This window comes from Mustelus asterias, chromosome 21 (assembly GCF_964213995.1).
Source record: "Mustelus asterias chromosome 21, sMusAst1.hap1.1, whole genome shotgun sequence".
Taxonomy (NCBI): domain Eukaryota; kingdom Metazoa; phylum Chordata; class Chondrichthyes; order Carcharhiniformes; family Triakidae; genus Mustelus; species Mustelus asterias.
This window is the reverse complement of record NC_135821.1, coordinates 9,040,849-9,056,505: the sequence shown is the minus strand read 5'-3', so window position 1 is coordinate 9,056,505 and position 15,657 is coordinate 9,040,849. Positions and strand designations below refer to the sequence as shown.

At 41.7% G+C, this 15,657-nt stretch overlaps 1 protein-coding gene across 1 annotated transcript in view; it reads right to left on the bottom strand.

Annotated features, from left to right (window-relative positions):
* LOC144509466 (inositol 1,4,5-triphosphate receptor associated 2-like) overlaps nt 1-15,657 on the bottom strand; it is a 137,134-nt gene that overhangs the window by 42,840 nt on the left and 78,637 nt on the right. The window contains exons 5-9 of the mRNA XM_078238376.1: nt 12,007-12,242; nt 9,280-9,396; nt 8,439-8,619; nt 2,451-2,512; nt 1,721-1,787 (exon numbers count right to left, since the gene is read on the bottom strand). Coding sequence (XP_078094502.1) covers nt 1,721-1,787; nt 2,451-2,512; nt 8,439-8,619; nt 9,280-9,396; nt 12,007-12,242 — 663 coding nt within the window. The remainder of the gene's footprint in view (nt 1-1,720; nt 1,788-2,450; nt 2,513-8,438; nt 8,620-9,279; nt 9,397-12,006; nt 12,243-15,657) is intronic.

The window sequence follows — 15,657 nt, the reverse complement described above, 5'->3', positions numbered from 1 at the left end:
AAGCTAAAAGAGGCAGAAGCCGGATGCACCAACAGCAGTGACCAGCTCCTAGGTAAGCCCGTAGATCTTGGTTTGTTCTTTCAGGATAAGTTCAAGAGAATGAAACTGCTGCCCAGGCAAACTATCTGTTGCAAGAGGTCCTAAACTTTACTACATTCTGACTAAATTGCCAATGATCATGAAGTCTTTCTTTTCTCTTTTGAGGAGAATCATCCTTTTGTTTAAAAAGCTAATAAAGAAGTGAATCTATCTACTTATTCCACTGAGCCACTGATGATATGCATCAACAATTGCAATCAGCCAGCAAAAAGCAATCCAGGAAGAAAGAGATGTTCAAATCCAAATTGGATCAAACCAACAGTGAAAGTAAAGAATTTACTAACTGGTACAAATGTAAACTGGAGCTCACACTTGGATCTCATCAGCAAGCCATGGATGCACTCAAACTTTCTTTCAGTAAAGAAGCAGCACAAACTACAGTCGAACATCAAACAGAGCTTGAATATATTCAAATTAAGCAAGCATGGTGGAAGTCTAACTAGCTAAAATAGGATGCTGAAGGAAAAATCCAGTCTTTAGCAGTCACACAGCACTAGCAAGCCACAGAAGGATTCACACATTAGAAATGGTACAACAAAAATAAGTAAACATATTGCAGTACAGGAGCGCATAAATGCTGTTCTGCAAAGGAAATTGCCACAGCATCTGATGGAAGTATTGGCTACAGAATAACTTCTGAAAAAGTACTGACACTCGTTGTCTTTTCCATTACTACCGAGATCCTTGAAATAGAAAGCCTCAAGACTGATGTTTAACTTTCAAGCACATTTGTAACCAGAGTACAACGCACCAACTTCTCATAACTTCCAGTCCTGAGGTTTATTCCTTTGTTCATGATGGCACAAACCTTCTTTCTCCTGCTGACGCAGAAATCACATTGTCTCAGCCTTGTCCTGAAGCAAGGGAAGACCAAAAGACATAAGAGCATCGAATCAGCTTTGCCATTCAATGAGATCACGACTAATCTGATAGACCTCAACTCTACTTTATTCCTTAATTCCCTGATTAAAAATCTGTCTATATCTGCTTCCAGAAAATGAAATTCCCACTCTAATAATAGTAAGTCCTCCTTTCCTCATGCCCAGCGGTGTCTTCATAATGTTCTTCATTCTTCTTTTCAAATATTAGATTCATTCATGATTCAGGTACTAAATATTTCTCCTGTCTTCACAGCAGCAGTGAATGATACAGCTGCAAAGTTCTTTATAGGAGCTGAAAGTGCTGCATTTTTTCAAGACACTGCTTTCACCTTTTCCCAGTGTGCAACGCAGAAGAAGACAGAGAGAATTTCAGTTCTTTCTCTTCCTTCTCTTCCGGTTTGTGACCGTTTGAGTCCTGGAGGTTCCCTCATCAATCAGGTTTTTGCTGCCTTTCCATTCAGGTCAACTCAATATTTACAGCCCAGGAGTCAGCTGTCATGAGAAACAGCTATCCCACTTCACCAATGTGTTTGTCTTCCAAGAAGATGAGGGAACACATACATACAACATTTTGTCTAAGAAAGCTGAGAACACTTTTGCTAAACATGACTTGGAGGAGCGGGAGGTAGGAATTGGATGGAAACTGTAAATATTAGGAATGAAATAGTTCAACAAAATATTTTAACAGTTTTGGGATTGTACTTGCTGATTTTAAATTCAATAGCTACACAAAAACTTACAGGTTTTCTCTGTTTACGTCACCTCCATAGCCTTCCAGTTGCCCTGAAGTTGCATCAGACTTCTTATCTGGGAAAAACATTGTTTTTTTCTAATTAGTTAAAAGCTAGTTACCATTAAATACAAGGGTTAATTCCATCATCCCAAGATTCCAGAGAAGCCACATTCGAAGGAAAACAAGTCAGAAATAGAAAATAGTAGCTCTGATTCTCCAACCTATTCTGCCTGTGTACAAAGCAATGCAAAATTAACCCTGATTAGTAATTTCAGAAAGTTCAACATGCCCAATATTATTGCCCAATATATGCCCAACAGCCCAAAAATGATTCAACATGCCCAATACACATCTCTTTAACCTGTGCTTAATGCTCCCTCCACCCACATTGTCTGTATCTTTAAGACCTGGCTGGTTGTAGGGATTCGCATTCTAATTTCTGTAACTTGATTTTGTGTCTCTGTGCACTGTTTGAGAGCACATTTCCACTCCATCTGACGAAGGAGCAGCGCTCCGAAAGCTTATGGTATTTGCTACCAAATAACCCTGTTGGACTTTAACCTGGTGTTGTTAAAACTCTTACAATATTATTGCCAGGCCTCTGCAATGTTGTTTCAATATTATGCAGAACCTTTCTCATTGGCCAGTGGAAATAAAACCCTAAAACTGAAAATGTTAACTTCATTACTCCCCCTTCACCAATTAATATTTAAAAATTGATACAGCATGATACAAACCTGCCGGTAAAATGCAAATATTTTCAAAGGACGTAGCTTCTTCATTCTTTCCACTGGAGAACCTAGAGAGAGTATATTTTTAATAATCAAGTCACCAGCTTCTTTTATATCTTAAAACACTGGAAATCTAAGCCACCCTTACCATCTAAATCTCAAACCAAGTTGCATAATAAACAACCTTCCTAATCAATATGGTTCATTATCATTAAGAAAGGCACTTAACAAGTGAACCATTGGAACACATTATTTTACTTTCTTTCACCTTAAGTAGTTTTTCTAGACACGTGCTCAAATGTTACTTGAGTGAGGAGGCAGGTGCTAAAATGTATTTGTACCTAGATCAGTCCTTCCTTTCAACAAAGATTTCCTGCCCTAGTTCTCTCATTTGTGGCTGTACAAAATGCCTAATTAGCTGCAGTCAATTTTGTCTTCTAGAAAGAACATCTAAAAGGAGTTATATGTGTATAGTTGCTGTGGAACATTCCAAAGCACTTCAGACGATAACAATTTGCATTTATATAACACCTATAATGCAGATAAATGCCCAATAAAAGACAGTCAAAGGAGATACTGAATGGATGACCAAATGTTTGTTAAAAAGATAGCTGTTAACGTATGTCTTGGCTTTTCTTTTACCAGAAGCTTTTGGAGTAGGTAATGGAGATTTTCAGTAAATGCTCAAACAGAGCTAAGTAAGTTGCAAGAGGAGACTCAAATTGCCGTTTAGAAAAAGCAGGTGGGAGTTTAGGTATCATGTCATGTAGTCACAGTGACCTGATGGAACTCAGTGGAGACTGAAGTCAATGCAGCATTAAATCAAGCATTGCACTTAAATCCACTCCTTGTCAGGCAACATCGATTCAAATCAAGGCTTTAGTTGCCAGGTGCAACAAGGACGAAAAGCAACAAAAAGCAACAGAGACCCATTAAGTCAATTCTCCATCATCAATGCCTGGAATTGGTACAGTCCCAACGTAAAGATGAGAGGAAAAATGAGGCCCACTTCATTTTACTCCTCAGTCAACCATTGAACTCCTTATCAGAGAGGCATGTGTAGAAAGGAAACATTAATGCCAGGCCTGCTCTGGAGTCAGTGATCCAAATACTAACCAGACCTACTCTGTTCCAAGCAGAAAGATCTCCGATAGCATCACACTACTCCAGGGACACTATCGCCTATGTGTGGGACAAGAGTGTGGATACCTGCCACATCAGTCTAGATCAAAAGGCCTTTGACAGAATATCGCACACCTACATGATGGATGTCCTCTCTAAAATGGAGTTTGGAGAAGGAATCCGCAATTGGATCCAACTGCTCTACACAAATATCAGTCGCGCAGTTTCCATCAATGGATGGGATAGAAAAGCTTTCTCCAAATAAATCTGGAATCAGACATGGCTGCCCTGTCTCTCCCGTCCTGTTTGTGTGATGCATAGAACCCTTTACTGAGTCCATCAGGTAGAATATGGGCATAAGAAGAGTGGCGATCCCAGGCAGCAGAGGCACTCAAATCAAAATCTCCCTGTACATGGACGATGTCGCCGTCTTCTGCTCGGATCAGCTGTCGGAGTGCTGACTGGTCAACTTCTGTTACCAGTTCGAACCAAGGTAAATCGTGGTAGGGGTGACCCATGTTCTTTGGGAGCTGGGCTGACCGACACCTTGTCCCCTTCACCATCAGGTCAGACAGCCTGAAAGTGCTGGGAATAAGGCTCAGAGGGACCAGGACGTGCATTAGAAACTGGAAGGAACGAGTAAGTACAATGAACCAAAAACTGGGCATGCGGAGCAATGTTCCCTCTCCATTGTAGGTAAGAACCTGGTCATCAGGTGTGAGGCACTCTCAGTGTTGCTGTACATGGCAACGGTCTGCCCCATTCATCACTCCTGTGCTGTGATAATCACCTGAGCCATTTTCCGCTTCATCTGGGAGTCAAAAATGGACTGCGTTCATCGAGACATGATGTACAAACCTCCAGATAAATAGGAGGAGAAAATGACCAATATCGCCCTCATCCTGATGGCCACCTTTGTGTGTAGCAGCACCAAGCTATGCATAGATCCTCAATACACAAATACCAACAGTCACTATGTGCCGAGGTTCTACCTGTCCCAAATGTTGCAAAGAATGGATCTGGCTGCACTGTCACAGAGTGCACCAAGTAGTTGGACCATGCTGTACCACCTGTCCCTCGTAAAACATCTTTGCTTGAAGTGATTACTAGGTTGTAATCCAATCAAGTCCATCAGGCAGTGATCTGCGCGTAATGTCCTTGAAAATGAGATGGCAGATCCTTTCAGATCCTCTGTTGCTTGTAGTATATATAAATGAACTGGAGGAAGATGTGGGTGACCTGTTTCGTAAATTTACAGATGATATGTGGATGGGTAGAATTGTTGATAGTGCCGGGGATTGTCAGAGGATACACAGGATATGGATAGATTGGAGACTTGAGCACACAAAAAGCAGATAGAGTTTAATGCGGACCAATGTGAGGTGATGCATTTTGGAGGATCAAATTCAGGTGTGAATTATACTGTAAATGGCAGAATCCTTAGGAGCATTAACATAGGTGAGTATACGGCTTGTAGGAAGGGACTAAAGAAGGAAATTAGGAGAGCCAGAAGGGGGCATGAGAAGGCCTTGGCAGGTAGGATGAAGGAGAACCCTAAGGCGTTCTATAAATATGTGAAAAGTAAAAGGATGAGACGTGAAGGAATAGGGCCTATAAAAGGTGAAGGCGGGAAAGTCTGTATGGAACCAGTAGAAATGGCAGAGGTGCTTAATGAGTATTTTGCCTCGGTTTTCACAGAGGAAAAGGACCTGGGTGGATGTACTGCGGGCTTGCGGTCGACTGAAAAGATTGAGTATGTGGACTTTAAGAAAGAGGTTGTGCTGGAACCTTTGAATGGCATCAAGATAGATAAGTCGCCGGGTCCAGATGGGATGTACCCCAGGTTACTGTGGGAGGCGAGGGAAGAGATTGCAGAGCCTCTGGCGATGATCTTTGCGTCATCGATGGAGACGGGAGAGGTGCCGGAGGATTGCGAATGTGGTTCCTATTTTCAAGAAGGGGAATAGGGATAGCCCAGGAAATTACCGACCGGTGAGTCTAACCTCAGTGGTTGGTAAGCTGATGGAGAAGATCCTGAGGGACAAGATTTATGAGCATTTAGAGAGGTTTAGTATGCTCAAGAATACTCAGCATGGCTTTGTCAAAGGCAGATCGTGCCTTACGAGCCTGGTGGAGTTCTTCGAAAATGTGACTAAACACATTGACGAAGGGAAAGCGGTAGATGTGGTTTATATGGATTTTAACAAGGCGTTCGATAAGGTCCCCCATGCAAGGCTTCTAGAAAAAGTGAGAGGGCATGGGATCCAAGGGGCTGCTGCTCTGTGGATCCAGAACTGGCTTGCTCAAAGGAGGCAGAGTGTGTATAGATGGGTCTTTTTCTAAATGGAGGTCGGTCTCCAGTGGTGTGCCCCAGGGATCTGTTCTGGGACTCTTGCTGTTTGTCATTTTCATAAATGACCTGGATGAGCAAGTGGAGGGATGGGTTGGTAAGTTTGCCGACGACACAAAGGTTGGTGGGGTTGTGGATAGTCTGGAGGGATGTCAGAAGTTACAGAGGGACATAGATAGGATGCAAGACTGGACGGAGAAGTGGCAGATGGACTTCAACCCAGATAAATGCGTAGTGGTCCATTTTGGCAGGTCAAATGGGATGAAGGAGTACAATATAAAGGGAAAGACTCTTAGTACGGTAGAGAATCAGAAGGACCTTGGGGTCCATAGGACTCTAAAATAGGCCCCGCAGGTGGAGGAGGTGGTTAAGAAGGCGCATGGTGTGCTGGCCTTTATCAATCGAGGGATTGAGTTTAGGAGTCCGGGGATAATGATATATAAGACCCTCGTCAGACCCCACTTGGAGTACTGTGCTCAGTTCTGGTCGCCTCATTACAGGAAGGATGTGGAAATGATTGAAAGGGTGCAGAGGAGATTTACAAGGATGTTGCCTGGATTGAGTGGCATGCCTTATGAGGATAGGCTGAGGGAGCTCGGTCTTTTCTCCTTGGAGAGACGAAGGATGAGAGGTGACCTGAGAGAGGTGTACAAGATGTTGAGAGGTATAGATCGGGTGGACTCTCAGAGGCTTTTTCCCAGGGTGGAAATGGCTGCTACGAGAGGACACAGGTTTAAGGTGCTGGGGGGTAGGTACAGGGGAAATGTTAGGGGGAAGTTTTTCACACAGAGGGTGGTGGGCGAGTGGAATCAGCTGCCGTCAGTGGTGGTGGAGGCAAACTCAATAGGGACTTTTAAGAGACTCCTGGATGAGTACATGGGACTTTATAGGATGGAGGGTTATAGGTAGGCCTAGAAGGTAGGGATATGTTCGGCACAACTTGTGGGGCCGAAGGGCCTGTTTGTGCTGTAGTTTTTCTATGTTTCTATACAAAGGGATCTGGGCGTGCAGGTCCATATTTCCCTAAAAGTGGCAACACTGGTGGCCAAGGGGCCACCCCTTCACGGGCCAGGGCATTGAGTTCAAGAGTTGGGAAATCATGTTACAGCTTTATAAAACTTTGGTTCGGCTGCATTTGGAGTACTGCGTGCAGTTCTGGTCACCACACTACCAGAAGGACAGGTAAGCTTTGGAGAGAGCGCAAAGAAGGCTCACCAGGATGTTGCCTGGTCTCTGGGATGTTGGTTCTGAGGACAGGTTGAATAAACTAGGATTACTTTCACTGGAAAGATGGAGGCTGAAGGGAGACCTGATTGAGGTTTCCGAAATTATGAGACATAGGGTGGATAGTCAGGGCAATGAGGGATGGGCAATAAATGATTGGCACAAGCTTGAAAGGCTGACGGAGCCTGTTCCTGTGCTGTACCTTTCTTTGTTCTTGTTGGATTTTTCCCTGAGCAGACTGTCAAAGTCATTTTGCAGAATCACCAGAACTTTCAAACAAGTACCAAGACCTAGTTTGGCTGGTGGTGAGAAAGGCCCTCTCCGTCAGATCCTTCCTACACACCCAGAATCTTAACCCATCGTTATGTTGCTCTCGAGGTGACTGGTGGGGAAAGAGATCATTGTTCAACTCCTTGTGAAATGTGTCTGTGCAAAAAAGGTCTGGCGAGAGATGAGGTGATTTTTGTCAAGGTTCATCCTGAGCAGCTCCGCGACACAAGAGTCTGTGCTCTATAGGTTGTTCCCGGGGACGCACACCGAGACAAACATCAATTTGGTGAAAGACGCTCTTTGGTCTATCCAAAACTTGTTGGTCTTCCAGTGCAAGGAGTTGTCCCCGGCAAAATGTTGCAGACTGACACATTCCAAAGCCCAGTATTAAGTGCTGAGGGATGCATTAAAGCTTGGGTTCAGCCACCGCAGAAGCGCAATGGGGGAAGCTCGCTGTCTAAGACCTTTCAGCCATAGTTAACTGAAGGGAGGGGAATGGTATAGAACCCCCTTGGGCTTGTATTGAATGTATACAGTGAATATTATATGTATTACACAATTGTATGGAAGCATCTCAGAGTGCAACTTGTTCTAGGAGAAAACTTAAGTACCTTTGCACCATTTGTAATGACTATTTTGAAATGTCTGTAATATTTATTTGATTATATTGAAGCACCTCAGAGTGTAACATGATGTATGTGGAGAACCTGAACATTATTGCACTTTTGTGTGATGGCTATTTTGAAAGGTTTGCAATGAGACATGGATTACTCACTTTTAAACAAGCACAGCACAACTCAAATAAACTGCAACTGTCAAAACACCCAGAGAAGTGTCAAAAGAAAACCTGCTCTTACATTTTCATTCCTTTTTCCATTATTTGAATGAATTCAAATTAAACTCAGAAATCATCGCATGTCAGAAATGTTAAACTTCATTACAATAATACAATTGCAAAGCTTTCAATGAATATATATTATATATGTAAAACCTTTTTGCACAGCGTATCTATAAACTATGGTAGTTACCCTTCCTGTCTGCATTCAGCAATCCATTGCTTCATGATGTTGTGAAAAGTTCCTAAATTCACAGCAATGTCCCTTTCTTCAGGATTTAGCATTTTGTGCAGTAGTTTTAGCTGTCCTTTCTCACAGCTTTGTCCTGTTACATCTTCCAAATATCCAATGATTCTGGATACATATACTTCCCCTACAGACACACGAGGAATAGTCAAGGCCAGGCTTCATTGACCATTGAAAAACAGCTAGTTTAAAATGCAATCAACTTTTACAATAGCCTGTACACAGGAGCATTAGAACAGTCCAGAGTGATCAACAGTAATTTACTCCCTCAAAGGTCTTCTGTCTAGCACCCCAACTCTCCACACCTGGACATCCAACTCCATTTTAGATGTTTCTACTATCTTTGTTTCCACTAAAATATCTCCTTTTGAATAATGAAGTTTTTCTAACATCTATTTGAAGTTTACTTTTGGCTCATTTACAATTTCTATTTGGCATGGCTTATTCTGAAGTTATATTTTGGCTTTATCTTATCGATTATAGAACTTAGTATTTGATATAGCTTGAAGCCCTTTCCAACCTTTTGCAATGGGTTGCAGAGCTTGTGCTTCTCTAACTTTCAGGACTCTGCTCCTTTACATTTGGGATTATTTCTATTGTTCATGCCTATACTCTCTCTATTTCATGTACCTTCTTTTATGGTATGTGGCTATTATTGAACACAGTTCCAAAGTATAACCCTTACATTGTACAATATCTCTGCAAACTGCACTGAAGATTTTGGTAACGTCTAAATCCTTTGATTGGATTACAACCTAGTTATGACTTCAAGCAAGTTACATGTTACCTTTTCCTTCAATATCACAGGATTCAAATGTGCAATTTAGAACATCTTCCTCTGAGCAGATATCCATGTCAGTTGATTTCTCAATAGAGTCTTTTGCTATAATTTCAGACATCAATTCTGAAAGGACAAGAAATACATTTTCTGACACATTATCCACATAGCATTAGGTAAATAAAACAAAATTACCTCATTCAACAAGAAGTGCTATTTAAACTATTGGTGAAAGATTAAAAGCAAATTACTGCAGCTGCTGGAATCTGAAACAAAAACAGAAAATGCTGGAAATTCTTAGCAGGTCTGAAAGCATCTGTGATGAGAGAACAGAGATAAGGTTTTGAGTCTGGATGACAGAACTCTGACTAAGAGTCATCCAGACTTAAAAAGTTAGCTCTGTTCTCCCTCCACAGATGCTGCCAGACCTGCTGAGATTTTCCAGCATTTTCTACTGAAGAAAGATTTATGGCCATGCATTCAGAGCAGGGGATTAAATTGTATTAACTAATTTATTACAATAACATACAAGGCACTAAAATAACCACGACAGATTATGGAGCATGAGAAGGACCATCCACAACATGGTCAATTTATATCGGGATGCACAATAGGTCAATCCAGAGGAAGAATGGCACTCAATGAGTTCCAAAGAATTCTGATGAAGGGACATCACTGACTCGAAACGTTAACAGTTTCTTTCCAGAGGCTACATAACCTGTTAAGTATTTTCCACTATATTATGTTTCTATTAAGGAAGAGTAGTTAGTTCCAGTTCACTTTGAATTTTGTTATAATATAATTTGCACTGATGCTTAGTTATTTATGGATTTAGAGTCGTCAGAAAAGATGCAATTATTTGGTTCTGACTCATCAATTACGTGATGATTACTGACATGGTCCTATGTTCCTATGTAGTTATGCAGAGAAGAAAATACTACAGGCGGGATTTTCCTGCCCTTCCCACCGGCTGTATTCTCCAGTAAGCCACAGGAGGGCCAGAAAATCTTCCACTATGTCAGTGTCAGGTGTTAGGATAAGAATTTAGAGTGCAAGTTTCTTTATTTGTAAATGGATGAGGAAAAGCTATGGCTCTGATGTCAACTACAGACAGTATTACAGAAAAAAGTTGAAGCTCTACAACAAAGCATGCTCTACTGTCCTTTGCAGCGGTCATTAAAGACTCCTGAGTGATTATAATGCACTATATAATGTTCTGCCTCCATCAAGGTCTTGGACACGTCGCCATTCCACTGCCTGAGAAATGAAACTCTAGGCATAACTGTAAACTGAAGTGCAGGGCACTGAGAAGGCTATAACTGTGCACCTGCAGCATAATGTACAGCACCACCACTTATCTAGGCAGTGAAAACATCCCCTTAAGGTTCTGAATGATTTTTGAGACACCCCAATTTTGCAGATAACAGTGCCTCATTGCAGTGTTCCTCTGTTACTGATTGGACCACCTTTAGTGAGATCATCTTAAGTGGGAGAGAAATAGGTTTTTGTCACTCAAAAGTGGTCCAATAACATGTTTTTCCTTGCTGAAGAGGTCAGAGAGGGCCTATTCTCACTGCAGCCTGGCTGTGATAACAAAAGTGATCAAAACATAGTTTTCCTTTAAACATATCAGTCACCTAATGTTTTTCAAAATAGCGAGATTCTTTTCTTCAGATTTTTGTATCTCTGAGGTAATCTCCCGGCTTGGGTCACTGTCTGTGTGGAGTTTGCACATTCTCCTCGTGTCTGCGTGGGTTTCCTCCGGGTGCTCCGGTTTCCTCCCACAGTCCAAAGATGTGCGGGTTAGGTTGATTGGCCATGCTAAAATTGCCCTTGGTGTCCTGAGATGCGTAGGTTAGAGGGATTAGTGGGTAAATATGTAGGGATATGGGGGTAGGGCCTGGGTGGGATTGTGGTCGGTGCAGACTCAATGGGCTGAATGGCCTCTTTCTGTGCTGTAGGGTTTCTATGATTAATTGTATGAATCGGAGGTATAAGGCAGATTGATGGGGTACTCGTCTTTTCCCACCCTTTTCCTTTGTCCATTTATTTATGGCACTACCAGAGAAACTTAAACAGCTAAATGTCTGACCAGATTTTGTAATTACATATATTGATTAACAACAAGCATGTGTTAGAATCTACTAAGTGCTTTCATAAAGGTGAAGCTGAAGGATTTGACAGCCTAGTCAAAGGATTAAAATTCTTGGAGATATAAAGTTCTACTAATTTAAATGTAGAATGATGCCTAATAAAAATCCACTGAGCTCAGTAAGGTGCTTGCTTGGCAATGAGTAAACCTAAAGTAAAATCACCAGATTTTTTAACATTGCCCCCATATAAATCCTTTATTTCTTTTAAACTTTTTATTCCTAGCAGCCCTACATATTAAATCTGGCTAATTTATTCTGAGGTTGCTGCTAGTACATAAAACTCAATCACTGAGAGCTGGTGACACTGATGCCCCACTAAGTGAAACAGCAAATGCACAAGTCTATCAGCTCCTAAAAGAGCAAAAAAGGTTAATGCTTTAGATCTGACCTCCCATCACAACTGCTCTGAGGAAGGCAATGTTCAGATCAAACAATGGAAGGATATCTATAAAAATGAGATACAGCTCCTGATTTCTGAATCGTGTCTGAATGAAGTAATATTGCAGAAAGCCAGAAAGAACAAAGAGTGGGAGTTGATGCATAGGGTGAATCACTATGCAATCACTTGCTAGGGAAAACTTACCATGTGTACCTGTTGAAGGGAATGATAAAGTCTTCTTTACTGCAGCATCACTTAATGCAGAGTGCTGCTCTTTGGTACACATCAAGCTGTCGACACTGTTACGCCACTTCAGATTTAATCCACTACACTCCTTCTCATGTGTCCATCTGCACTGGAAAAAGCTGTCAAAGGAGCAGCTCCTCATAAGATGGTGCAGAACATTATGGTGTTGTTCTTTTCCTGGTTCCATCATCAACCTAACATATTAATTTAAAGCTGACTTTAGTTCTCCTTCTAAATAATCAACTCAGTATAATAGATAGCTACTAAAATATGTAAATATAACACAAAGGTAACATTAAAATAAGCATAGGAAGAGAAAGGGGAGTAAAAGGAGGAAATAAATCAGAAAACAAAATTAACAAAATAAACTGAGAAGATGAGAGTACAAGCTAGGTACGCAAGATAATCTCCTTTCCTGCAACCTGTTCTTCACCCAGGCCATTCTATAACAAGAATAAATTTGATGCAGTCATCCAGATCAGGAAGCTCCCAAGTTTGATCTCCACTCTGCATTGAGTTAGTTCATCTCAGTCAAGATAGTGGTAAGGATACAACTAGCCTCAAGCACTCTGTTTCAACCTAAAGGAGAAAATAACTCAAGATTCCTGTTCTCGATCACCACCGAATGATTTTTGCTGGAAAATGCTCAGCTACGAGGCCTTTCTGGCCACTATTCCAATGCACTCAGCCAGGGTCTGGGGAAATTTTCTAAGCTTATGCAGGTTGAACGATTCTGAAACCAGTTATCAAGAGAATATGGCTATTCCATCAGGAAGTGATAACCACCTAAACACAGCTGAGGTAAACAGGGAAATCAGTACATAGATGGAACAGGTCGTGGACAGGATATGTGATCAGAACCTCAACATGGGGTCAACCAGCATGTCAAATTTGCAGGAAGTCTAGTTCAGCCTGGGCAATAGCCAAAGAGGGGCACAGAGTTGGTGGCAAAGGTACAAAGCTGCAATAGAGTATACAGATTATGGTGTCAAATATTCTGGAGTTTTACTGGAGGAAGTTACTGAGACAAGCAATATATCACAGCATTCAATTATTTCCTCTATCTGTATTGAAATATTAGAATTCAGAATATTTAGTTCCAGTTACAATCTGGGTAAAGCTGACATAATTTATTGGGAGTTTTATCCATGGCCTTGACCAGAATTTGGTTTAAGATTTGTTACTGACAAAGTCAGGTTTAACTTACAGAAGATTAACTTCCTCATACACAAAGCCACCTGGAATGTTCAGCAGAACAGTTAATACCAGACAAAACAAACACTAAAATTATGTACTCTCGCTAATAAGGGCAATTCTCAATCAAGGTGATAACTTTAATTGGCACACCAGCAAGCCAATTTTTGACAGATTTTAGGGAATCTTTCATCGCAAAATTCAACTCCATGGAACCTAGTTTTTTGCTCTATAGGTGGCTTTTTGCCTACAAAATGGTGTCCAGAACATATAACGATGATGCTAACTGTGTTAGATGCCATTTTACTTAGGACGTTAGCAAGGGGCCGTCCACCAGAAGTCTGCAGATCAGGATGTCAATTATGATGTAAGTGTGAGGTTATCCACTTTGGAAGGAATAATAGTAAAATGGACTATTATTTAAACGGTGAAAAATTACAACATGCTACTGTGCAGAGGGACCTGGGGGTCCTTGTGCATGAATCACAAAAACTCAGTTTGCAGGTGCAGCAGGTAATCAAGAAGGCAAATGGAATGTTGGCCTTTATCGCGAGAGGGATGGAGTATAAAAGCAGGGAGGTCATGCTGCAACTGTACAGGGTACTGGTGAGGCCGCACCTAGAGTACTGTGTACAATTTTGGTCCCCTTATTTAAGAAAGGATATATTAGCTTTGGAGGGGGTACAGAGAAGGTTCACCAGTTGATTCCGGAGATGAGAGGGTTAGCTTATGAGGAAAGATTGAGTAAACTGGACCTGTACTCATTGGAGTTTAGAAGATTGAGGGGAGATCTTATAGAGACATATAAGATAATGAAGGGGCTAGACAGGGTAGAAGCAGCGAGGTTATTTCCACTTACAATGGAAACAAGAACTAGGGGGCATAGCCTCAAAATACGGGGGAATCAATTTAGAACAGAGTTGAGGAGGAACTTCTTCTCCCAGAGGGTGGTGAATCTTTGGAATTCTCTGCCCAATGAAGCAGTAGAGGCTACCTCGTTAAATGTGTCTAAGTCACAGATAGATAGATTTTTAACCATTAAGGGAATTAAGGGTTATGGGGAGCGGGCGGGTAAGTGGAACTGAACCCACTATCCAATCAGCCATGATCTTATTGAATGGCGGAGCAGGCTTGAGGGGTTAGATGGCCTACTCCTGCTCCTATTTCTTATGTTCTTATGATTTGATATCAGCACTGTCACTTTGGAGTTCAACAACATTCCATTTATTGTCTTTTCTTAATCTCACACAGTTCAGCATTGGTAAAGAACCCCCATCAGAGTTAATCTAAAGGGATCAATTACTTTTAGGTTAATTGCTGATAGATTTTTACTGGCTGTGGGGGCACTAGTTTGTAACTCCCTTGGGCTAATGAACCAATGGATAGAATGAACAGAGGCGACACAGAACTGGACAAGCTATTTGAAGAGGGCACGGGGATGGAAGAAGGATTTGCAGCAGGAGGCCACTATTCACCCAGAGTCTTCAGGGAACAATTTTCCTACCTCAGTCTCAGTGAGGAACAGTGTCAGACATCTCCACTACATTAAGGACAGCATCATTGAAATCTGCCACCATGTTACAGCCAAAATTCAAAATCAGAGCAGGATGAGGACTGCATTGCCAAACTGGGACAGGAAGTATTTGCAACAACGTCCAGTTTGTAGTATTATCTGAGAAAGAAGGCAAGGAATCTGGACACTGTTTTCTTTCATTGTTTCAGCCCTTCAGTGGGTCGAAGTGCTCTAATGATGTTGACCATTGTCTCTCCCATCAGAGTTAAGATATGCTGCTATGTCATTTCCCTACTGGGTAGGTGCTGCTGCCTCCAGTTATGCACTATCTTGCCCTGAGAGAGGAGGTGCAAGTGTGTGAATGTGAAGCTATGAAAGTGAGGTATGATTCATGACTGATGGAGACTGTTGTTAAATGAGTGATGGAATGTGGTGCATTGAGCAGTGAGGCTAGTGGTACAGTTTGTGTGATTTGGCATTGGAAGATGAATTCAAGACTTTGACCATTCATGTGGGGGTCACTGAATTTCTTGCAACATTGCATCCAGGTATCTCAGGGTCAGACTTCTGGTAAATACCACAATGGCTATCTGGTCCAACTGCCTTCATGTAGCTTGTCTGAAGGATCTTCTGCGAATAGGGTTCCTCTTTCTTCTCATCCACCACTTCTACCAAAGCAACTTCATGGAACTTTGAAGCGCCATAATTCAGTGCTCTTCCTGCTTTCATTCTCTTCTGCAATTAGTTCCAACAAATGTCCTATCCTTTAAGTACAGGCTGGATTGAAGAAATGCAAGTTAGCTTTTAGTGCTAGCATCAACTTGGACCTCTGCTGTGGCAGGCAGCCACTAAACAGCAGTTTAGCTTTGGTTGTATGAAGTTATCAGGCAAATTAGCAGGCA